Source organism: Centroberyx affinis, unplaced genomic scaffold (assembly GCF_046629955.1).
Source record: "Centroberyx affinis isolate AG114_WGS23_722 - 3 ecotype Tasmania unplaced genomic scaffold, CSIRO-AGI_Caff_v1 ptg001659l_1, whole genome shotgun sequence".
NCBI lineage: Eukaryota > Metazoa > Chordata > Actinopteri > Beryciformes > Berycidae > Centroberyx > Centroberyx affinis.
Genome location: NW_027280087.1, coordinates 82,248 through 108,799, shown reverse-complemented (window position 1 = coordinate 108,799; position 26,552 = coordinate 82,248). Strand labels below are relative to the sequence as shown.

The window sequence follows — 26,552 nt, the reverse complement described above, 5'->3', positions numbered from 1 at the left end:
TTCGCTTAACGAACAGAGATAAATTAGAGCTTGCGTATAATTAGCCTTTAGATATGCTGCGATCTGAGGGCTCAGCCATGAAAAGGCACATCTTAACATTTGGCCACTTTATTACCAACTCTTTCTGAACAGTTGCATCAGACTAATGAACAAGTCATGAAAGAAAAAAGTTGAATATCTCCCTCTGTCTGCCTCACTGTCTTCATCACTTCCCTCTCTCATTAACATTCTCCTCTCCGGACAAAACAGTTCTTCTCCCCGATTGCATGATTTATGCAAATCAAGCCGATGCATAACGAACAGCATATGCATTATTAATGACAGCGCAGGATGCAAATTTGAAAACTTGCTCAAAACACAGAGCGAAATCAAGACGGAGAGAGAGAAAATGCTTATGATAGGAAACTGAAAACTGGCTTTGATGATTAGCTAAGTGTAGAGGACGAGGTCAGGGAGGGACACAGCCCTCTGTGCCATCTGCTGTGTGTGTGTCTGTGTGTGTGTGTGTGTCCTTCTGCTTCCGTCCTTGTGAGAACAAGTTTGGAATGAGGACATGAAGCGGCTGGTCGTCACTTCAAGGGGCTAAATTAGAATTAGGGTTGGGTTTAGGGTTTAGATTACAATTAGGATTAGGTTTAGGTTAGGTTAGGGAACAACAGATATGCACTGGCTCAGGATTTCTCTTTGCACAGATGATCGACCTTTAGGAGGAAGACCCCTCCACCTGAGGAAGAGTCCAACATTAACCTAAGGTTTGTGAGGAAAGAAGAAGAAAAGAAGAAGAAACGGAAAGGGTACATCAAAGAGGTATATAGGTGTATATATAGGTAGGTATATCATACTTGGGTCATTATCCTATCTTATGTGTATGTGTGTGTGTGTGTGTGTGCTGACCTTTCAGCAATGTGTAGCTGGCGTGCCTCGAGAGACAGCTTGCTGAGAGTCTTCCACATGGCCTCGGTCTCTGACGACATCTCCAGAGTCTCCAAGAACGCCGTGGCTCTGCACAAACACACACACACACAGAGGGAGAGCTGAGTCGGGCATCAAGACAACCCCTAAAGCATGGAACAAAAGCGAACAGCGTTGATTCCAACAGTATTGTGTGTTGCAGCTGCAGGGTGACGCACAGTACAAGTACAGTTGCAACTTGACCACAAATATAACAAATATAGAAATATAGGGCAGCACGGTGGTGTAGTGAGTAGAGAGACCGTCCTTCAACTGGAAAACCTGGGTTCAAGCCATTGTGTCAGCCACATCAGCTTTGCTGAAGTGTTATGTTATGGGCTGTGGGACTTATGGACTTAAGTTTTCTTATTCAGGGTTAGGGTTAGGGTTAGGGTTAGGGTTAGGGTTAGGGTTAGGGTTACACCTGGATTACCAAGTCAGTTTTACCATTCGTGTTTTCTAGATTCAAGATTCAAGATTAAATTTATTGGTCTCCTTAGAGAAATTTGTCTCAGACCATAAAGAAAGCTGCCGTCGTTACATTGCAGCACCACCACCCTCCTTAGAGCATTTAGGCCCCGTGTCCACCGAAGACCTGTGAAAAGACCTCACCTCTTTTTAGCATTTAGTGCCATGAGGCTGGACCTGTTCTCAAATTAAAACAATTCCAACTTTGTCTGAAGCGCACCGCTCATCAATGTCACTTAAGAGTTCTACAGACCAACAAGGATGAAGAAGGGGCGGGACCAAGAGCTGGCTTACTGCTGTTTTGTAGCTAACGTTAGCTAGGCTAACATTTATCATAGCAACAACACCCGACATCTTCTCAGCGCTCCCCACTCCAGCGTTCACCTGACGCCAAAGTGCTCAGCACCAGCGCTGGTTGACATGGCCCCTTTTGTATTCCACAAGGTTCTGGAAAACCATTTGGCTGTTTTCAGCAGGGGCAAGGAAACCTCCACCGGGGGAAATTGTCAGAAGGTGGAAGGAACACCTTGAAGCACTCCTCAACCCGACATACTCAACTCCTCTGTTCAGGAGGCAGGGCTAGAAGATTCTGAAAGGTCTGAGCCAGTCTCCTTGGCAGAGACCACAGAAGCAGTTGGTCCCAGCTACTGATGAATCACACTGCTCAGCCTCCCAAAAAAAGCCCATGCAAGCAATGTGGATTTTTTTTTATCACCATCTCGGATAATCAAGGAGTCATGGGAGTTGTCTAATCCTGTTAACATGTGTTTTGTGGCTTTGGAAAAAGCCACCAGAGGTACCCTGTGGAATTCATGCACTGTACACATGGATTAAGTGCTGTTTGTATTCTTGGCAAGTCAAGCTCCTTCAAGTTGGGCATTGGACTCTGACAAGGATGCCTTGTCCCCCCTCCTGTTCATGATATTCATGGATAGTATGTCCAGTTTGGTGATGATGATGTCCTTTTGGCGTCATCAGACTGTGATCTCTGATGTGCATTGGAGTGGTTTGGGGTGAGGGTCAGCATCTCCACGTCTGAAGCCATGGCTTCATGCTGGCTCACACTTTCAGGTAAGGGGTGAGCCACTGCCCCAAGTAGAGCAATTCAGGTATCTAAGGGTCTTATTTATGAGTGTGGGTAAAAGGGATCGTGAGATTGACCGGTGGTCAGGTCCAGCCATTGCAGTAATGTGGGCGTTGTATCAGACCATGGTCATAAGGAGAGAGCTGAGTGACATGGCAAATGTCTCAATTTACCAGTTGATCTTCGCTCCAACCCTCACCTGGGATCGAGCTTTGGGTAGTGACCAAAAGAATGAGATCGCGGACACAAGTGGCTGAAATGAGGTTTCTCTGCAGGGTGGCTCGCCTCACTCTTCATGATAGGATGAAGAGCTCAGGACCTTGGAATTAAGCCGCTGTTCCTCCACATTGAGAGAAGCCAGTTGAGGAGGTTCAGGCACCTGGTAAGGGTGGCCCTCAGGCGCCTCCGTTTGGAGGTGTACTGACTAAGTGGGAGGAGACCCTGGGGCAGACCAAGGACACACTGGAGGGACTACATCTCCCAGCATGCAGCGGAGGAAGTCGCTGAGGAAAAGGAATTCTGGGCTGCTCTGCATGCCTTGTTGCAACCGCAACCCTGACTCAGATATGCAGCTAGGAAATGGATAGACGGATGGAATTTTGAAAAAGCACGAAATACCACCTGCTCTAGTCAGATGGTATATATAGAGCCACTAATTCAGGTTTATGATGGTCTCAGCCCATAACATCACACTAAGCTTGCCTCTGAGCTTGCCTCATGTCAATTCCAAACAATTTGGCATTATGTATCACTACTTCTTTTAAAATGCGTTTTCCTGGGGAAATTTTTGATTTTCTCTGCCATTCTGGCAGAAACCTAAACTAGAGTATACTTGAATGTCAGTTATTCCCATTTAATCTAAATATTTTGCGACCTACTCATGTAAATTAACAGCTGTCCAAGTAATTTTTGTATTTGTATCTATTTATCTATTTGTAGATGTTGTAATGTTGCAGCAGCAAGTCAGCTAATGTTAGCCTCATTATCTTATACAGGAATGAGAGACTTCCGTCAGGCAGTGGTAGGTAAAGGCAGAGGTAATGTGTGCATTATATTTGCCCATTTTCATGCCAAAAAATTCCAAAGAACAGGGGACTGGCAGGGTGGAAAAGCCACTGAAACTATTGGCATTGAGACCATCGGACACTAAAACTCTCCACGGAAACCCAGGACCAAGACTAAGTCTAGGACAAGAACTAGGACTAGGACTATGAATAAGAATAAGAATTCAAGTTCATTCATACATACAATTCACTAGCATCAATTCAGGTTAAGGTTAAGGTCTTCCCATACACAACCAGTGCAGTATTGATCAATTCTACCATAAATATGTAAACAAACTGTGTCACATCCATTATATCAGAGGTGGCAGTGACTGGCCCATATTTAATTTTTAATAAAAGGCCAATATTGCCCTATACATATCGGAACAAAATTTGGCTTTAAGCCTACCTGTCATAATCCCCATCATCAACAGCAGTGCCAAACTCAATGAGGCCTTCGTCCAGTGTGTATGTCACAGTGCTGACACCCTCTGTTACAATCACATCCGTCTTCCCATTGGCCCTCTCCAGGTCCACAACATCTCCCTGGGGAAGAGAGGTAAAACCAAATTAATCCTGGATAACAGAGTGGTATGCTCCAATGACATATTCATGGATATTTGTGTGGAATCCGATCAAAATGTGGCATTATAATCAGTTCAGGTTAAGGGATTCCCATAGACAACTAACAACTAATGTAGTATTTATCAATTCTATAATACATAATCAATCAAACAGCATCATATACATCACAGCAGAGGTGAACGAAACCAATTTCCGATTTTTAATAAAAGGTCAATATCAGCCCTGTGTATTGGTGTAATCCTAGAATGTAGTAAACCTTTCAGTGATGTTAATGTCTTCTTTCTCCATACACACACACACACAGCACAACGTCTCACCCTGAGCGGGAACATGGTGATGCTCTCAGGACTGTCGATGCTGTACCAGATGCAGAGGTTCCCTCTGTTCTGGGCAACCACCACATCACTGCCAGGCACCCACTGGACATAGGAGCAGAAACTCAGCACCGTGATCTTGGCAGCGCTCTCGATGTCGTACAGATGGAGCTGGGGAGGAAGGAGAGGGAGGGAGATGAAAACTAAAGTAGCTGATTGCTTCAACACTGAGGGCTTTTCTACATTCATTATGGGCATCATACACCATCAGTGACCACCCAAGTTTAACCAATCCTGACAAGTCCCACATGCACTGACTCCATTTTGCCAGTGTTCAAAATATAAATGGGAGAAGTAAAGGGGGGAACAGGGAAAGATTAGAGGGACTTCTGTTTTAGGAGGTTTGTTAAAGCCCCAGTATGCAGGTGTTATGACCATATAAAACTGGGGGCATTTCCTCATTATTTAAACTGATTTATGTTTCCATAATTATTGGATCTCAGTTCTGTGAGTGCAGTAGTACTCAGGACAGAGATCCAGTCTTGCCCTGAGAAGACTAAAATATGCACTTTGGTATTATATTTATTACTATTTGTAATAATATTTTTGTTTTAGACTACTTATTTCCTACAATTTAAAAATTGCACTGGACTTAAGAACATTCACCATTAAAAAACATTATCCGTTTATTTTTCAATTGAGCATCGGCCCTTTAATAAAAATTTGTATTCATGTTATTTTACTTATCATGCTTTCATGAACATATTTAAGGTTTGTTTATTAATTTGGTAAAAATGGCATCACCGGAAACATTTCTCTTGCCACCGCAAACATCCCTTAGCTGGCTACGTTTCCCATCTGGCTGGTTACTCAAAAATTTGGGGAACCCCCGGAAACCTCTTACCACATCCTGTTTTAACCCCTGAATCTGCTTTTTGTAAGGTTTGCATTTTACCATCCTAAACTATTGACTATTCCCTTATTGTTGGAATTGCTTCCTTGTCAATGTAGAATCTTCTGACAGTTTCCCCTTGACAATAAGGATGCTTCTTTATTTGCATGGTTTTACGTTCATCCTAGCCCATTTTTAGTTATCATTCAACTTGGCAAGCAGCCTTTTTGTACAGGGTGCTGTTGTAATTATAGTTTTCATATTGTCCATATATGAAGAGTGCCATGATACCAATTACCTAGTGCTGCTGTCATGCCATGGTAAATTCTGCATTGTAAAGCATATTTGTATGTATATGGAAATAGACTTTTTTAATGACAGATTTTTAATGACTGCGGTACTGTACAGAAATCAAAAGCTACCCACAGAAGGTTGTACTGAACCAAATTCATTTCTCAGATCTAAAAATACAACATGAAGATCTCTCCTGGCTGACTGACTTTGCCAAATCCTGCCTGTGTGTTCTAAATAAACTAAGAAGCCTCATATTGCTGCTTTTTGCAATTATGTACCAAATAGCTGCTTCCTTTCTGAGTAGTTTCTTAACCACTGTGCCATCAGACTGTAGTAGATGATTGCTTCAATACTGAGGAGAGATATGGGCTGAAATGGATGTATTCCCAGAAACCTTTTTCGCATTTAGAATATATTTATACATATAATATATATATATATATGTATATATATATACATTTATAATACAGTATATACTATCTTTATATGTGCTGCATTTTCAACTTTATTATTGTTTTCTACCACATAGATGATGGAGAACCTTGCTTCATAAACTGTTATTTCCACCACTAAATTGTTCTTTCCATTTAACATTATTAGGTGGGTTTTCTTATATAGAACGCCTTCCATACAAATACTAAAGCATGGAAAAATACAGCCAGTCTAAATCACTGCCTGTTGCCGTTCTCAATGGTAATGGCAATGATGCACCACACACTATATACATATTGGCTATACTGAGGTGCAAAGGACAGATTCCATCATGTTGCTTAAATTCATAGTAGAATAAGAAAAGACAACATTCCATGAACATTCAATTGGTATGAGATGCACATGTTACAATAACAAGTATTTGCACAAAGTTTCAATGCAATGAGCAATGCAATTTGGGAGTGGCTTGTTAGTAAGTTGAGTTAAAAGCAACTCAAAATTAAGAAACTTACCTTTGTTATAAAATGTATTTAATACAAAAATATTATAGTGATTTCTTATTGGGAAAAATGGATTAGCCTAGTCATTTTAGGTTTTGTTAAATATATTTTATGTTTTTATCCAATTAACGTCCCAAGGGCATGTTGTCAATTCAATCTTTATGTCAATGCCTCAGCAGAGTGTAGGAGAAAAGTCGTCATGACTCAGTTTTCCACCTGATGGGAAGGAAAATGTAGCCAAGATTTTGAATAAACTTCTGTGCAAGGAAAGACACGGCCAAACTCCAAAGTGCCCACATCAATAGTGTGAATAGGAACTGCTCAAATGTGAAGATCTCGATGTGTGTAAGGCCTGCAAAACTTCCCGCCATCTGAATCGGAAGGGGTGATTATGGAGATTTTCCGGATCCTATTACCATCAGACTTTCCCATCCTCGGTCTAAGAGGCAAATGTTCAGTTGGAATTCATTCTAAGGCCACAGGTGAACAAAATATATTTTCGGTGAAAAAATCTGTAGACCATTAAAGTTTAGTGTGCACAAAAAACTGAAACAAAGTAGATTTGCAAACTTTTTTTCAAACGTGAAATTAAACAAATTCCCCAGATGTAATCATTCCTCTAGAGGCCCTTCTGTCTGAGGAAAAGGTGAAGAATGATCTCAATCGGACAGGAGCTGAAGTTAAAACATCATTACGAGTTACACCAAGTCTGTGCCACTGCAGCCAAAAGTTAGAAGCCACAAGGGATTCCCAATTACCAGAGTTCCCCATGTCTTTGCCCAAGGGCTAAAGCATCAAACTGTTTAATGGCCCTGGGGCAGCAACTGACAACAGCTCCCTGCCATTCTCAGCCCTGCGCACAGCTTCTCACTGAGCGGTGGATCCCAGCGCTCCCACGCACAGAAGCGGAATGACACTTTTTCTGCACCTTTTCTAAATGTTTCACATCTGATTAACAAAGTGGACGAAAATATAAAGGACGGCCAGAGGTTCCACTTTGAAGCCTTTTGTTTCTCCACTCAATTTCATGAAGGAAGCAAGAGGACACAAGCAACTGAGGTAAGATGATGGCCCAGATTCACTAAAGGAGCTCACTAAGAGAATGTTATATCACCAAAATGTCAATCCAAAAAACGGACCGCACTCAGCAAGATTCAGTTTGTGTAGCTTAAAGGTCCCAAATTCTACACTTTCCAGTATTTTATTTTGTGTCTTGAGGTCCATTCAAAGCTGTGTGTGTGGTGTCATGTACCAAAAACACTCTCAATCCATTTTTACACGTTCATTTTCCAGCATCTCTCTGAGCCTTACCGAGAACAGGCTGTTTCTGTCGCTGTGTCTTTAAGGCTCATTAATATTAACGACCCCTCTGTTCTGATTGGCTAACCGTTTCAAGAGTGAAACGTGAGACACCACGGCCCGGCAGCTACAGGTAGGGAAAACTCTCCGGTAATAAATCTTTAGCATAGAATGTCTTTAGTTTGATCGACCTGAAGAATCTAAACAGTTCAAGTTTTGTGGTGAAAGGGTTGAGTTCTGTGACGGGGACAAAAGATTAAACTTTACCAAAAAGTAGATTTATACCTGTGCCTCAGTGGACACCTTTTGCTGATTAGTTGAGAGAGACGTCATGGAATTATGTTCAAAAGATCCTTATGATTTGGGGTTCCATTCAAATTTATTACAATCGGAAAGGGAAGAAAGATACTGATACGTTTTTTCAAAATTGGGCATTTTTAGTGATTACTTCATGGCGTACCAGGAGGTATACAAAGAAATTCCAGCCAATAATACCATGCTAGAATTTTTAACAATCCCATCTCCACCATTCCCATCATACAAATAAATGTTTTTTGTATGTATATGAGCTCTAAACTCATATAGGCCTATTTGTTCTCTTCATAATCCCATATTCTTTCTCATTCGTATAGCCTATATTGATTATCTTGATTTTTTTTCCATTTTAATTCATGTTTTTGTCTCAGTAAGTTCTACTGCTGTTCACTCATTCATTCATTCATGCATTTTTTTCATACTTTCATTCATGCATTTCTACTCGATGTACTTGACATACTTGAATTGTCAGTTCTTTGCTGTTTTATATCCCCATTTGCTCTATACTTATTTATATTCTGCTTCTGTGTGTTTTTGCTTGTATCCAATTTCCCCATGGGGATCATTAAAGTTTCATCTTTCCTTAGCTGTTCTCAAATCATACCGATTTTAACGTGGCTGTGGGAGGGCAACATAAGGTTTAATTAGTTTAATGAGTCTGCGGGAAACACTACGGTGGTTTCTCATCTAGTTTTTGACCTCACAACCAGGGTGGGCAATTAACACCCGCCACCCACCAAATGTGGGTGATTTTGAGCAGTGGTTGGTAAATTTGTTAGGTCCACCAGCCACTGTGATGGGTCAACAAAGTTTGCCCAAACTGGGGAAAAAAGACGTTTTTTCTTCTTCCCATGACCACTCCCAGACACCATGCTTAGCAAGGTAGTTTCAAATTGTTTTGATATGAAATCTCGTTACCAAGAAAAACATTAAATAGGGCAGCCTCACCGTCTAGATAAGACCGTTAATCTGGAAGCAGAATGTGGCGACATATTGTTGAATAGACCAGCAGACACAGATAAAAAGAGAAGTGGTGCGTTGCAGCAAGTGAAGGAGGAGACATCGGGGACAAAGGAGTAAAACTAGAAGGGCACTTGGAGAGCGTAGACCGCCAAGTTTTGTGCTATTATTGCTTGTTCATGAGTCGGATCTGGATCCGCTCCAAAGTTTAATGGGTTCTTCCTTGGCCCATGCTACACCCTTCCACAAAGTTTCATGAAAATCAGGCCAGTAGTTTTTCCGTAATCCTGCTAACAGACAAACAGACAAACAAACAGCACCGAAAACATAACCTCCTTGGCGGAGGTAAAAAAGTGATATTTCAATGAGAAGTTGCGACATGATGAGCAAGGCAAGATACACGACTGGCTGGTTTCCATCTGTCAAGCCAAACCATGTAACATAACTATCAAATGCCTTTTGGTAGGGAACTCACTGAAAAAAACAAAACAAAAGACAAAAGGCCTGAAATCACTACCACTAACTGAAGTAGAGGTAGACAAGGCATGTTGAGGGAAAGTGGGTACATAAAAAAAGTAAAGACCTCATCACAAAATAACTCCTGGAATGCACTGAACATCACAAACTGATAATATCTAACAGAGTAACACCTATTCCTAACCAATCTCGGAACCCATCGTCTATCGGTCTGACGACGATTAGACTCTGGGGGCGACGGCCAATATTTTGGGGTTTCCGGTGTAGCCAGCGGACATCCGGGCCAAGACTTCCTCTTCCATGCACCGGTCATTGTTTACAGTCCGATTAGCAACTTGAGACGCGAGAACGGAGTTGGAGTTGAGAAACGATGTCTCATATGCAGATATCTGTTTATAGAGATTAGCCGAAATGTCATCTGGAGCTAAAAAACTTGTCGGTCATAGACGTCGTCTCTCAACTCCAACTCCATTCTCACATCTCAAGTTGCTAATCGGACTGTAAACAATGACCGGTGCACGGAAGAGGAAGTCTTGGCCCAGATGTCCGCTGGCTACCCAGAGTCGCCCCCAGAGTCTAATCGGCATCAGACCGATAGACGATGGGTTCAAGATTGATTCCTAACATACCACGATGCGACAGAGCGAAAGTGACAGAGCGAAAGCGACTGAGCGACGCAAAAAAATAAATCGAGAACATATCTTTCTATTGTCTTGTCCTCACTGGTTGAGTGCGACAGCGAACATTCAGTGCGATGTCACTCAGCTCTGCCTCATTGTTCGCTCTGTCTCTATTTCAATGGCATTTCGCTGGTGTACACCTGCCTCCTATGTACTACCATTGGCCGACCGAACTGTGTGCTCACTGCCTTTTCGGGGTTACCACAGTACGCTACAAACATGGAAGTGCTAGCTACAAAAAGCTCACTGAATGTATGCATGGAAAACTTCCTTGGAAAAGGTAGGCAATGCCTTGAGTATGTGGTTGCACTGACCCCAGGTCAGATAATTAGCTTAGATAATCACTTTCAACAATGCTCAGTGTCATGAGAATGTAGTATAGGATATAAACTCTATCTCTCCACAATAACAGCATTATTATTAACAATATTAACAATAGAATTAGCAAAGATACCCACTCATTTTCATGCAGAAGTGATGAGGAAAAAGGCGCAAAAATGTTGAACCAAAAAAGAAAAGTTCGGACATAGCCAATTCTCTCGCTTGCGGCATGACTGGAAGCGATGTAAGGGCATCCGAGGGTGGATTTTAGTATCACAATAGAGTAAGAGTTAAACCCTGTTTAATTTTTCATACACTTTATTATTCATTATTTGTTTATTATTTGCCCTCTCTGCCTTGGTCCCTCTAGGCCTCTCTCCCATGCTTTCATCTCTTTAAATGCCTCAGGGCGAGGATGTTTCATTCTCACCCGCAGTTTCTTGTCCCTGAACAGCAGTTTGCGTCCCGTCTCGTTCAGCTCCAGCCAGTCGATCTTGGAGTCGTGGCTGATGGTTCCCAGGTTGTAGCCTCCGGCCAAGTCAACTGGAGGGAGGGAAGGGCCGAGAGATTAGCTAAGCAGTGAAGGCGTAAGCTAGGCTGGTACATCAGTTTGCCGTGTATCAGCCTGATAATGGTCTTTTATCAAAAAACAACATCGGCCAGTCAATCAATCAGTCAGCCAAAGTATGAAGATAGACTTTTTAGTAATCCAAAAGTATGTATAAAATAATGAAAATACAGTACGAAAACTGCATCTTTTAATTTCTTGTCATTTTATATATTAAAAATAAGTCAATGCATAAAATTACATATTTCATTGATTGCATTGTGTAATTTTATTTGAAGATAGAGTTCTATACATATTAGCCTATACGTTCATTTGGCTCCAACCACCACTGAACTCATTACAAAGTTAATGGAGAAGGAATGTGTACAACTATCTAAACTTACAATATTACTGTACCATACTACACAAGTGTAGAACGGGAGACCCTACTAAACAAAATTGTTTTTTACAAATTTAAAGACACGTCTGGATCTTACATCGCTATCCATAGCTTACCAACACCTTTAACATTACACTGTTTTGCCTAAATCAAATAAGCCTCCCACGGATAAAAAGATATGGGTCTGAATGTGACACACTCCCATTCCAATTCCAGCCAAAAAAGAAGCAGTTTAATAAGGTTTTCAGTGAAGACGGAAGTAGTTGGAAGGGAGAACTGCTAATTACGTAACCATGGAAGCTGCATTTTTGGTGAAATGTAGTTTGTTGGCCGTTAGGGACCAGCGGTGATCGTATAGAGCCTAGATTTTTTGTGTTACTATTTTTAACAGGTATGATAAATGGGCAGATTTTGAAATTGGATCGAAATATGGGAGAAAATCGGGAGAAATTAGAACATGCGAGAACACTGGGAGAAGGTCAACGATTGGGGACCGCGGAGCACATCGGGATTTGGCATTGACTACACTGGGAGAAAATCGGAGGGAAAATTTGGAGAAAATAGGGGTAAAATAATGAACTAACCATCCAGCCTATAGAACTGCTACCAGTTCTAATTTACTACTGCTAGTCGCCCATCTGCTATTGGCTGGTGTTTGTGATGGCCAGTTCAGTACCCTACTTTTCACCATTAGGTGTCAGGCTTCACCACAGATTTGGTTGGGGTTTAGTTACTCTTAAACATACTGTATGCTAAAGTGATAGCATGCGCACCGGACAGAAATACTTACCAAACTCACAGAAATGACTGAGACAAAGGATTTTTCCCCCAAATTTCAACCGTTTCAGTGTATGGTCTTCTTCAGCAAATGATGCACAGCTATTCGTTTTGCCTATCGCTTGGCTTACTGTTGTCATTATGAAAAACCGCGTGAGATATACACAAAATCGGCCCGTCCTAATTAACGGCTGTGGCAACGCCAAGCTGACTGTTAGATGAATCCTCTGCAGCGGCGGAGCGGCTTGGCAGCAAAGCCTGGCGTCCGCTTTAATCTGTCCTAATGATGATGCTGACAGGGCCGGTTCAAAAGACAAGCCCCAAAGATTTTACACTTCTTTAAACAAGACTGGTGGAGAGAGGGGAAGGGATAGAGATGGAGATGGGGGGAAAAAAGTAGCTGGGGGAGGGCAGGAAGGTACAAAGGGTTCCCACCATGGATCTGATGCAAAATTCCATTACTTTTTCCATGAGGTTGGAGTGCTTCCATGACCTAAAAATGTTCCGAAAACCATCTAATGCAATGAATTTGTGACACAGTTGCAAATATATTCTGTTACATTCCCGTAAAGTGGCCCATTTGTAAAATTCCCATGATATTCCCTGACGTTCCCTGTCTGGAATAAAACCTCTCAAAATTCCATGCTGTGCCGGGAATCACGTGACCGGTAAGAAGCCCGGGTACACGGAAGTGGGAGGACGGAGGGCGAGAGAGAAAAGAAAACGGATGGACGGATGGATGGAGAGAATGGTGTCTCGGAGTGAAAGAAGAAGAAAAAAGCAAGAGCGGTCCTGTCCATCAAGAGGGACGAAATAAATTGGATGGAGGTTGATTCTCATTTTCACCTGCCGCTGAAGACAGAGGCGTGCCTGCGCACACACAAACACACACACACACACACACACACACACACACACACACATACACAAAACACAGTCCGGCTGGTCAACATAGCAGCTTGACAGACGGACGGGCCTGGACTTCATTAGCACAGGAAGTGGCGTGCACACACACACACACACACTCACACACACACACACACACACACACACACACACAGGGCGGCAGATGGTTCTGGGCTCAGCACTGGGCATGGCTTCAGACTGTGGCATGCACACACACACACACACACACACACACACACACACACACACACACACACATCACATCGAGCAGCCCAGGGGTTGTATCCAAATTGAAAGTCGTTCTCTCAGGGAGAGGCATATGCCTGCTTCAACAGAAACGTACAAACACACACACACACACACACACACACACACACACACTTCTGAGTCCAGGCTAAGCAAAGGGTTCCCTAGGCTGGGATGGGAGCAGAGGGGAAAGAAGATCAGAGGATAAAAGAGGAGTCAAGAAGAGGGGAAACAGGTGCGTGTATGTGTGTGTGTGTGTTTGTGTGTGTGTGTGTGCGGGACCAGTTAAAATCAAATGGTCTTTAACATAATCAATAGGCAGCACCATTGCATTACGTACTATTTTTCCTGCCCCATACCACAAATACACCATAATATATCTGCGGGGGGGGGGGGTTGATCAATACCAATGACTCAACGATTACTGGGCCAGATGCTGAGATCTCTGCCTTTCAAAACTCACAACACATTTCAGCTACAGTTCAGTTCTCAGGCCTGAAAATGGTCACACACACACACACACACACACATAACACACACACACACCCTTACCAATAGCGATGGTCTTTATGTCGATCAGGTACGCAAGCTTCTTGTTGTCTTCAACTCCTCTCTGCTTCCTCTCGTTCAGACGGACACTAGACACACACACACACACACACACACTTTTAGAAAACCACTGAAAAAAACGCATCGATCAATTTCACATAATTGAACATAGATTAAACATAAGCAGTGGTGGAATGTAACTAAGTACATTTACTCAAGTACTGTACTTAAGTACAATTTAGAGGTACTTGTACTTTACTTGAGTATTTCCATTTCATGCTACTTTATACTTCTATTCCACTACATTTCAGAGGGAAATATTGTACTTTCTACTCCACTACATTTATTAGACAGCTTTAGTTACTAGTTACTTTGCAGATTTAGATTATTAATACATATTATAAATCAACTAATAAATTATGATATATTTTTATAGGTTAAGCTACCCAGCAGTATATAAATTAATTAAAATTAGCTCCACCTTTACCAGCTGCAACATTAAAGTGATGAACACATTAATACATCAACAATTATAGCCCAATAACATGATATATATGATTCTGAAATGGGCCATTCTGCATAATGAGTACTTTTACTTTTGCTACTTTAAGTATATTTTGATGCTAATACTTTTGTACTTTGACTTAAGTAAGATTTTGAATGCAGGACTTTTACTTGTAACAAAGTATTTTTACACTGTGGTATTTCTACTTATACTTAAGTCAAAGATCTGAATACTTCGTCCACCACTGAACATAAGTAAAGTCAACATCAACTCAACATAATTGGATTCAGCCTCTATTCATCATTGAAATTCCGAGATCCCCATGACCATAATGTTGTAGTGCTGAGAGTGTCCAGCCAGAGGCTAGGAGCAATCAGAGTATTGTTGTACCTGTTAACCATAGTAGCAGTCGGCTATTAGCCAGAGACAGAGGGACCTCCACTCTTGACACTTTTGACAGGGCTGAATACATTAGTGTGGATCTGTGCTGACTGGCAGGCTGAATACATTAGGGCTGATCTGTGATAAAAATGACACTGGGATGTTAAACTCTTGTTCTGCCTCACTAAAATGATGCCTAGTGGGATTTCTGCCACGGCTCAATACTTCCATCTAGAGGACAATGCTGGAAATACACCAGCAGAGATTGTATTTGAATGGCTTAACTTTGAATTTGTCATGCTCCTATTGAACGTCCTATTGAGTCTTTTCAAAAAAATCATTTGTTGAATAAATGACTTACACAAATTGAATGAAATGGCTTGAAATTGAATGTGATTGCTACTGAATTTTGAGTTTAAGTTAGTAGTTTCCACAATTCAAATTCAGTTTTCTTAATATTTTTTTTTTTTTTTCTTAATTTTTGTTCCCTGAATGACGACTGGAAGGCAACTGCCTCCTCCAAGGCACACTTCACTTAGCCAACCACAAGAGGAAGACTTCCAAATTGTGTCAATTTTTGTATTAGTGAATGAATTGTGTTGGGAACATCATATCAATTTGGCAATTCTAAAACTGGCTGTTGTCTAAAACCAAGTGAACATGTGGCCTAGTGAGCTGCTAGCTGTGGGTAGTGGCTATAAATAGCTAACTAGATTGCTAGGAAGCTAAATGTTTGGAAAAAGTGATAATTTACGTGATTTCTTCCAATAAATTTCCATGTTGTATCCCCTCACTCTAGTGATTAGGCATGTAAACACACGTCAATGATATTCACTACCACTGTTACATCCAAATATGACAATGCTGCAGCAATAGACCTGCCAGGCTGCAATACACTACTTTTAAACAATAGTTGCTGTCTGCAAGGTAGCAAACTGATGCATTGAGCTTTCTATGCAGCTCACTACTACTAGCTAGGACACAATTTGCAGTAGACAATAAGACTTGATCATTGGCAGAGGAGATGAGAAGGCACAGTGTGGCTGAATAAGTAACAAGTGTGTTAGGCCGGTATTGGCAGCCATGGAGGAGACGGCCGCCTTCCAGTCGACACCCAGGGGGGAAAAGTCCCTCGTGCCCAGATGTGTGTCTCAGGAAGCTGAAGACACCGAAGCTGTTCTCGAATCATTAACAAGGAATAAAACTCCACTCAAGACTAGTTTTTCATCCATGTCTGCCTGACTACTTTCTGTTTGTTTTCTGTTACCGGACAAACCCGATGGAGTGTGTTTCTTCTGTGTTTCTAACTTGATGAGGCGCGTTTGTTTCGTGCGACCAGACCTACCTGATGAGGTGGGGGTTCATAAAGTCGGTCCTGACTGAGCCCAGGATCTCGTTGTTCGCGTACTCCACCAGGCTCAGCTCCCCGGCGTTGAAAATCATGCATACCTGAAAGAATTAAATACAACAGTGTGGCACTATTCCATGCAACTTATTTCTTTGACCTGGGAAAAATACACTTGAAACATAGTGGGGGAGATTTAAAGCCTATCCAGCTAATTTGATTGTTCTAGGACTTACGGTACAGATGTGAGGTACAGATTGTTTAGGCAGTAGTACTGATCAATTCTATAATAAATATGTAATCAATCAAACTGAATCATATCCATTATATCAGAGATGGGCGACAAAGACTGGGCCAGATAACCATTTTGTATAAAAGGACAATATTGGCCCCATCTAATCCTACTTTAAACTATTCAATATGATATTCTCCTCCTTGGCAAACATTGCCTTGGCGCTGCCAAAGTCTACTAAGATAACAGACAGGTAGATATATCTTTCATTATTCATCAACCGGGAAAGTAGAGACGGAGAAAGCCTCACACCAGCATTTTAAAATCTGCACATCAAGATAAACTAAGGTGTGTGTGTGTGTGTGTGTGTGTGTGTGTGCATTCCTACTGTTTCGTTTTCAAAGAAGAACTTTTCGTTTCCCCCAGAGCCGGGCCACGGCACCTGAAAAGAGAGGCAGCAGACTCAAGGCTTTGTTTTCAAATGATGGAGTCAGTTGACCACCAGACAGACATTCATTATCTACTAGTAACCGCATGCATACAACATGACAGGATAGGTGGTGATGTGAACCAGGCCCCGATAAGAAAAGCTGAAAGAGTTTAATATGGAAATATGAGCTCAACGGTCATAACATGAGAACTAATCACAATCACAATTCTCTCAGTCATTACATTTTTGTTCCTAGTTTAACTTTGAATAGAAGATGTGCATGGAGATATCCCATTCAACCTTGTTTTTTTTGTTTACAACATGTAGCTAGCTGGCCTGCCTATCCCATCACATCCAAACAGCTGTAGCCACTTAGATAGCTCACAAGAATAAATCATAATTTAGGTTTTAATTGTTTTCCAGACATATGATTATGGATTATATTACAATTGTTTCTAGTAATTATACCATATTATAACATGGTACAATAATCTTTTCGTAGATTTTTTAATGTTTCAAAACACCTCTAAATATTAAGCAAACCTCTATGGAATCTCCAGCAATTGTGCAGTTATTTCCAAATAAATAATTACAATTTTCAAAGAGAAGAGTGTTTCGTGTGTGGGAGACACCAGGTATGTTTGATTCCTACCTGTATGAGTTAATTGGACATTGGGTATGTTTGATTTCTACAATTTCAAGTTAATTGGACACCAGGTATGTTTGATTCCTACCTCTATGAGTTAATTGGATATTGGGTATGTTTGATTTCTACCATTTCAAGTTAATTTGGACACCAGGTATGTTTGATTCCTACCTCTATGAGTTAACTGGACATTGGGTATGTTTGATTTCTACCATTTCATGTTAATTGGACACCAGGTATGTTTGATTCCTACCTCTATGAGTTAATTGGATATTGAGTATGTTTGATTTCTACCATTTCAAGTTAATTTGGACACCAGGTATGTTTGATTCCTACCTCTATGTGTTAATTGGATATTGAGTATGTTTGATTTCTACCATTTCAAGTTAATTTGGACACCAGGTATGTTTGATTCCTACCTCTATGAGTTAATTGGATATTGAGTATGTTTGATTTCTACCATTTCAAGTTAATTTGGACACCAGGTATGTTTGATTCCTACCTTGCTGAGTTTATTAGACATTGGGTATGTTTGATTCCTACCTTTTCAAGTTAATTTGGACACCAGCTATTTTTGATTCCTACCTTGCTGAGTTTATCAGACATTGGGTATGTTTGATTCCTCCCTCACTGAATTTATTGGAAACCGCGTATATTTGATTCCTACCTCGCTGAGTTTATTGAGTGCCAGGTATGTTAGCTTCCTGCCTCTCTGATTCTATTGGACACCGGGTATGTTTGATTCCTACCTCACTGAGTTTATCAGACATTGGGTACGTTTGATTCCTACCTCGCTGAGTTTATTGGTCAGCAAGTCTCCCAGCAGTAGAGTATCGGAGGTGTGGGCCACCAGGTAGCGGTCCTTGCCCATGATCTTGACCTCCTCTATCTCATAACCGTAGTAGGACTTCAAGACCACTCGGGCCCCTGAGGACAGGTTCCTCACAATCACCTAGAAGAAGGGGGAAGAGGAGATGAAGGAGAGGACGGAGTTGGTGAGGTAGAGGAGGACAAAGACAAAGAACAGTTTACAATGAGAAAACCTATTTCTATATAAGAGATATGATGGTGGTAAAAAGTTCTTGCAGTGAACCATTTTTGGGCATGTTCACACTATTTCACATTTTTTGGAGAAAAAGTGCTGCCTAAACTGCTTTTTGGGCTGGTAAGAAAAAGCAGGTTTGTTCTTGTTTGTTGTTTGCTGCTACTACCTCTCTACTTTCATTTTAAGTTTGTTGTCATGAACAGTCAGCTCCCTATGTAGCATCAAAACTCAGCCCATCTCTATTCTGATCATCTCCTCTTCTTCAACGTGACTGGTTGGTCCAGGTCATGTGGTCTCCGCTAAAAAGTTGAATTTTTCTCAACTTTAGAAAGCTGTGTATCAGTGTATCAGTTTATTAATAATTCAGAATCTATCTAAAATTGGGTGGAATTTCCCAAAATCTCAGTTTGTTGCCCCTCGTCTTGGATAAATGCAAAATTGAGATTATGGACCCAGTTTTTCAACTTTTTCATTTTTGTTTGAAAAAAAATGTAAACTGTGCATGGGCTATTTTCCATTTCAGCAGCATGCAATTTGTTAATTGCCATGGGGAGAAAACCAAAGCAAGGACTGGACTTGTCCTGCCCATCGTCTTAACTTAACTTTTTGTGCAATGAAAGATACCCTAGTTTGGTAGTTGAGACAAATATTTCAGTTTCCGTTCTCTCTCTCTCTCTCTCTACCTGGCTCAGGCCAACGTAGGTCATCTCAAACTTGTTCTTATAGATGTTCCTCCGCAGGCAGCAATCAAACTGTTCCACTCCCCCGCACAGTGTTCCCTGTAAAAACATAATCATCAAATTTCTATAAATGTGGCAGTCACAACCATCAGCAGTCCCTGTGATGATAAACTGCAACGTTTGACAACTGTAAAAACATTCACAGATGCATAGATTTTCAAGCAATTTTGTCAATGTTTTAGATTCAACTGTTGCATTGATGTCCACTTGGGAGATGCCCAAGATGTGTCACATAAACCAAATATTATAAGGGCATTCCATGTAGAATCGTCATCTGTGTTGTTGTAATAGTTGAATGAAAAGGTTTATGGCATTGTTAAAGAGGGACAGAGAGAGAGATAGAGAGAGAGAGAGCACAAACAACTCAACTAAACAGCCATAAAGTCACAGTATTGATAAAATCGTTTGATAAAAATGTTTTCCTTTTCTCATTTTAGAATTTTTAGGTTAGTTATCCACAATAAAATCAAGAAAGAAATGGTCATGTTGATCAAAAACTGACGTGAACATTTTAAAGATTAGATCAAATAGGCTAGATTAACTGCCACTTTGAAGGTTTTGACACTTACTTTGGCAAGTAGAATGTATGCATCATTTGTGTGGGTCAAAGAACTAAAATAAGATGATATATGATGATAAGAGAAAGTACTTACAGCACAGAGGCGTGATCCGTCTTTCTTCCAGGCCAAGGCAGTGATGGTGTAGAGGTTGGGAATCTCTTTAGGTTTAGCTTCGTCCCACACGCCCCTCCTCGGAGCCCAGTTAAACACCCGCAACCTGGACAAGACGTTAAATAGGACAGAAAACTTTTGTTTGACATATAGATTTACCCACAGATACCAGCATTCAGATAGAGCCAGGTAGATGCCAGGCGTTTGTTACAGTGGGGGAGAGTTTCTATGTTTGGTCCTGAGCTATCTTTCCAAGACTACAGATCCAGGTCCAGCTGAACCCTTGGCCCACACTGCCACCTAGAGGCAGTTATCTTCACACCTTAATAAAAGACTCAATCACTGAGCAAGATTCCCTAGGCTACAATACACCAGACCATTATCAATCCTCAGTGAAACTAATGAAACTAACAAGCAGTGACCACTGGTTGAAGCAAGTCATAATTGCAAAGGCATAAACTTTTCTCCCACACAAGTACCTGGTGAGAAAAACAACACACTAAAATAGAGGGTTTGACCAATATGGGTTTTTGTCGGCTGAAACTGATACCGATATTTTTGAGAGATTAGATTAAGTTCAACTTTATTATGACATAAGGGAAATTCATGTAGCCGTGGCTCCAAGAAACAGCACATATACAAAAAAAAAAAAAAAATGACAGCGAATGTATTAGGCTACATGACAGGACATGTTGACACACAAATAAAACATATCTCAAACTAATCTAATGATATTAGTATTACTATTAGTAATAATAAAACATTAATGTACACTTGTGTGGAATTAGAATCAATTAAGGTTAAGGGCTTCCCATAGACAACCAGTGTAGCATTGATCAATTCTACAATAAATATGTAATCCATCAAGCTGCATCATATCCATGATATTAGAAGTGGACGACACTGACTGGACAGTATCAGCCCCATCTAATCTGTCTAACCCTACTCAAATACAAAAGTAAGTAGCACAGCTCTACCATATTTCTACCTCCGTACTGAAATAGAATATACTGACCGGTCATAGCTGCCGAACACTACAGACTGCCCACTGGGGCTGGTGGCGGCCACGGTGAACTCCTTCTCCGTCCGATCGCGAGTGTAGTCGAAGGTCTGCAGGACGTGGCCCTCTCTGCCGTAGGCCACCACCTTCTTGTCACAGCCACCCACCATGATGCTGTTGGCACCCCAGGCCAGGGCGTAGGGAGGGCACGGGTGCATCAGCAGCTTACCCTGTGTCAATGCGTGTCAATAAGTTACCCTGTGTAAATATGCGTCTGCCTTTACACAAGGAATATGACAAAAAATAGGATGACAGAGAACATAGACACCAAAATCATTCATGTGTCCCCAGTAGATCATTGGTTCCAGTGCTCCATACTATCACTCAACTTAGCACTTAAGTGTTAGCATGGAGCCTACTGTCGCTCAACATAGTATATGCTAAAGTGTTAGCATGGAGCCGATCATTCAACATAGTGTATGCTTAAGTGTTAGCATGGAGCCTACTATCGCTCAACATAGTGTATGCTAAAGTGTTAGCATGGAGCCTAGTATCACTCAACATAGCGTATGCTTAAGTGTTAGCATGGAGCCGATCACTCAACATAGCGTATGCTAAAGTGTTAGCATGGAGCCGATCACTCAACATAGTGTATGCTTAAGTGTTAGCATGGAGCCGATCACTCAACATAGTGTATGCTTAAGTGTTAGCATGGAGCCTACTATCGCTCAACATAGTGTATGCTTAAGTGTTAGCATGGAGCCTACTATCACTCAACATAGTGTATGCTTAAGTGTTAGCATGGAGCCTACTATCACTCAACATAGTGTATAGCATGGAGTGTATAGCATGGAGTGTATAGCAACAAGTGTTAGCATGGAGCCGATCACTCAACATAGTGTATGCTAAAGTGTTAGCATGGAGCCTGCTATCACTCGACATAGTGTATGCTTAAGTGTTAGCATGGAGCCTGCTATCACTCGACATAGTGTATGCTAAAGTGTTAGCATGGAGCCTGCTATCACTCAACATAGTGTATGCTAAAGTGTTAGCATGGAGCCTGCTATCACTAAACATCATTGGCTTCGGTTAGCATGGGGCACCGAAGCCAATGATCTACTGGGGACACAAGGGTGTTTTGGTGTCTATGTTCTCATCACTTAATGGATAAGTTGACCAACAGGACAATCTAGCAAAAATTAAATGAACCCTGTGGGGAAATTGAGTTGTTGCAGCAGAAAATAGCAACAGGATACAGCAAAGAAAAATAGAACATAAGAATATAGCAAATGAGGTATTAACACGAGTGACGATGGCAGAGGTTCAGAGAGACTGTTTGACATCATCTAGTTTGCTCCGAATCCTCCAGATCCGTCCCACAGAGCAGTGTGTGTATATGTCATTGTCTGCTCTTGTCAATTCAAAATTCAAAATTCTTACCAATAATCTTATTGGTAGCAAACCGGATGCAAAATACAAGTTAGCAAGCTAACATTAGCTATTTTTTTATTCTCTCTTTGTAAACTATGTGTTTTAAAAAGTCACTATATAAATAAAGTTTTATTTACTTACTTACTGTACTTGGCGACATGTTGCAGCCATCACCATCATTACCCAGCAAGCTAGCTAACATGTCAGCAGAAGTTCATGTACAGAAATATTTCGCTAGCGTTACTTACAACATCTTCCTCATTAGCAGCTTTCAAACCAGATGACGTCAAACTTTGCGTCTTTATCAATCTCTGCCATCCCAACACTAGAATATGTTAACTAGAAATATATGAATGAACAGTAGCCCATACTGAGGCAAGGAAATATATGTACGATATGAAAATATACCAAAGATATGAAATACATGCAGTATGAGATAAGTGAAATGAGGATAAAGATGAATGATGTGTTAGGCTGTGGGTACCTGAGACTCCCCTGAGCCTTCATCATCAAAGAAGTAACGCACCACAGTCCCATCAGCATGGCCAGACAGGATGCCCTTACCAGAAACACTGAGACACAGGACAATATTTCTTACAAATAGCACTCAATGGAAGAGAATTTAGGCCATAGGGCAGTTTGTTGGTTGAGATTTCCACTTAAAATCCAGGATAACACAACAATGTATTTTCGAGATTCCAACAAGGATGGATGTGTTTTATCTGAACATGTATAATGCATTTACTTAGAAGCCAGTGAGACAACACAGGACTCTGTGCCGTAGATGGTGGATGACTTGTTAGTTTGCGTGTTGGCAAGGCGAACCTGTGAGAGGAGATAGAAAGCATAGAATAAATATCCTTTAAACATACAAACATTCATTTTTCATTTACAGTTCAAAATAGAGTTCCACTGAGATGGGTTTTTGAAGGTCGTTAATAAGATTTTTGGATTGAAGCTGCCAATGTTTTGTGCCAATGTTCAATATCATTAAATTTGCCCATTTTCATGCCAAACAATTCCAAGGACTCAGTGTTTCCGACAGAGGTTTATTGTTGTCAGGGTAGAAAAGCCTCTGAAACAGCATTTAGCCTAGACCATGGGACACTAAAACTCTCCATTGAAACCCTGGATGATATTACTACTATTACTACTACTATTGCTGTTGCTACTACCGCTACTACTACTACTACTACTACTACTACTACTACTACTGCTGCTGTTGCTGCTGCTACTACTGTTGCTACTACCACTACTACTACTACTTCTACTATTGCTGCTAGTACCACTTCTACTACTACCACTACTGCCACTGCTGCTACTACTACTACTACTGCTACTATTAAATAAATATCTCATCAGACTCAGTTCAGGTTAAGGTCTTCCCATTGGCAACCAGTGTAGTACTGATCCGCAAATATGTCCGCAAACCAATATATCGGTCGACCCCTATTCTGAAACAGTAGTTATCCAATTGTATTATTGATTTGAGAATAATACAATTCAATAAGTAAGTGGCAAGGACAGCGTGAGAACTTACCTTGCCTTCAACTAATCCAAAGACAATAGCGTGCTCAGCAGGCCAAAGCAAGCAAGTCACAGCACTCTGCAACACATAAGATACAATGACATGTTAAGAATATTGATGACTGATGCTGCTTTCCAGAGACTGAAGCTGGAAATTCCGACTTCCCACTAGGAAAAATGCAACGGAGCGGCGCTTCGAGTCAGAATTCCAAACAGGAAACGCTACATAGCTTTACTTTTAACGTGCTTATAATCCTCAAAATGCACTTAAGTTTGATTTTCAGCATTATATGACTTTAAATCCGTCAAAACACCAGTGTAGTAAATGGTTAAATTTGAAATTTAAAGTTGCACTTGCTAATGTTCTAGAATGTTCTATCAGAGACTTTTGTGTTTACTTACCGTCTGAACAAATTTGTTGCAAATGGCTTTCTTGTCGCCCCTGGGAGTGAAGATAAAAACCATCAGTTCGGATGTGTCAACATACACGCCACAATGAAATTGCATATGGAAAATGAAATCGGCCAAAGCATATTACCAATCCTCTCCTATTCTGTAGACGAAGATGATGTTGTCAGACTGGCCGATGGCAATTTTAGTGGAGTCAGGGGAGAAGACCATGTCCTTGACAACATAGCTCTGCTTTCCATACTGACAAAAGGATTTCAAAGCCATTGGATTATTATTACACAGTTATAATTAAGCCCGCACGTTCATGCAATACACAAAAGGGATGATTCAACAGCTTAGTTTCCACTTGAGATAAATTGCTAGGTATAAATGGTATGTTTGTAATGACCTCTATGTGCATGAACAGTATGTTAGAGCGCTCATTCACCATATTATACAAATTTTAATTGGGATCTTGGTTCATCACATATCCCTCTGACACTGAAATTTACTTATAGAGTAAATTCAAGGTAGGAACTGAAGGGCATTACACATGCAAGGATGTGCTCTAGGGTTGGACTGACATGGGCTTTTGAAGGCTGATACCCATGCTTTTGTATTGAAGTAACCGATAGTATGTACAAATATTCCAAATCTTTAATTTTATACCAAAAAAAAACGCAAAAAAGTAAAGTATTCTGTGTTTCCCGTAACATTGTATTGTTATCAGGGTGGTAAAACCTCTGAAACAGCATTTAGTCCATGGGACACTCAAACTCTCCATTGAAGAATAAGAATAACACTTATTCATGCACACTGATAAAAATGTCTCGTTAAAATCAGTTCAAGTTAAGGGCTCCCCATAAACAACCACTATACTTTTGATCAATTCTAAAATACATATAAAATCAATCACACTGTATCATATCCATCATATCAGAGGTGGAAGACACTGACTGGACCAAATCCCACAACACCATATATCAGTATAATACATTCTACCACTGCTGCATTCCCAATAATAGAATGTTGCAGACCTGTTAGTGGTGTATGCGGTAGATAGACAACATTGTGCTTGTCCTGTCTTACCTTGGAGTCTAGGGGCTTGGTAGAGAACTTGTCCCTCCTCTCTCCCTGCTCGTCATACAGTAGCACCACTCTGTCTACAGTGCACACAGCGAACTTGCTGTTGTTTGGTGCCCAGGCCATGCATGTCACTTTGGCAGCACCCTCCTGTAAAGGGAGACACACACAGTCAACATGCAGACGCAGACATGTACACTATTACCAAGAACTACAAACTGACTGCTAGAGGAGCCTGGCATCACGTTCACTATGCTCGTGGCTAGTAACTGAGTTTAGCTAATCTTAGTTTTTTTGTATGGACAGAACATCACTCCAAACTTCATTAAAACATCTGGGAGTTTAATGCTGCGTTGCTTATCGACAAGCGCAGAAAACTTGTGTGACATGACTTATGCGATTTTTCGAAACGTTAGGATCCACTCTTAAATTCGGCATGCATGCAATACACTTAAGCGGTACTTATTTCAATAAAATTGCAACCTTTAGAACTGGTTAGCCTACACAGAGGAAGGCGGTAGCGAACGAGCAGTGTGAACTAGAGGTTAGCTAATTGTAAAAGTCGTGATTTTCTTCATATTAAGGGTGGCTTGGTGGATTAATTGAATGCCGAATTGACAAGTAGACGTTGTTAATTTGTAAAAGGTTTTAAGTTATGTTCTACGAGGTACGCCCTTTTAACGACGAGCAAGGCAGCATTACATTGACAGATTTTTCATACGAGTTTGGCGTGACCGCTCTCCATACAAGACAGCCGAGAATATCATGGCTATAGCTAACGTTAGTTTACAGCTAACAGGAGCTAACATGTCACTAAACTTACCTGGGGAGTTAAAAGCGTCTTAAGATGTTTCAGTTGCATTTCTGGAAGTATTCAGGAAGTATTACCCATACAGGGGCAATGTTATAGGTGCGGAAGATATAACGGAATCTCAAGATTATTGCTTTTCTGTTGGACAGCTCCAAGCTAACGTGGAGGACATCTTTGCAGTAAACATCGATCTCCTTAGTTACCGTTGTCTAGCAGGGGCGGAGCTTTATGATGCATTTAAATCCTGTGGGAAAAAACGACCTGTAAATCTAATG

General features: G+C 41.0%; 1 protein-coding gene across 1 annotated transcript; it reads right to left on the bottom strand.

The window, feature by feature from the left end:
- Nucleotides 1-894: 894 nt before the first annotated feature.
- Nucleotides 895-26,364, bottom strand: LOC139651418 (intraflagellar transport protein 172 homolog; the record flags this gene model as incomplete). The annotated part of the gene is made up of 18 exons (XM_071528320.1): nucleotides 26,290-26,364; nucleotides 25,473-25,616; nucleotides 24,532-24,644; nucleotides 24,396-24,435; nucleotides 24,007-24,072; nucleotides 23,212-23,291; nucleotides 22,951-23,038; nucleotides 21,051-21,265; nucleotides 20,018-20,141; nucleotides 19,308-19,403; nucleotides 18,370-18,531; nucleotides 16,892-16,945; nucleotides 16,272-16,375; nucleotides 14,044-14,129; nucleotides 11,046-11,158; nucleotides 4,449-4,616; nucleotides 3,956-4,092; nucleotides 895-1,002 (listed from the first exon to the last, which is right to left on the bottom strand). Coding segments are annotated over exons 1-18 (1,937 nt in total), but the record flags the coding sequence as incomplete, so codon positions are not given.
- Nucleotides 26,365-26,552: the final 188 nt, after the last annotated feature.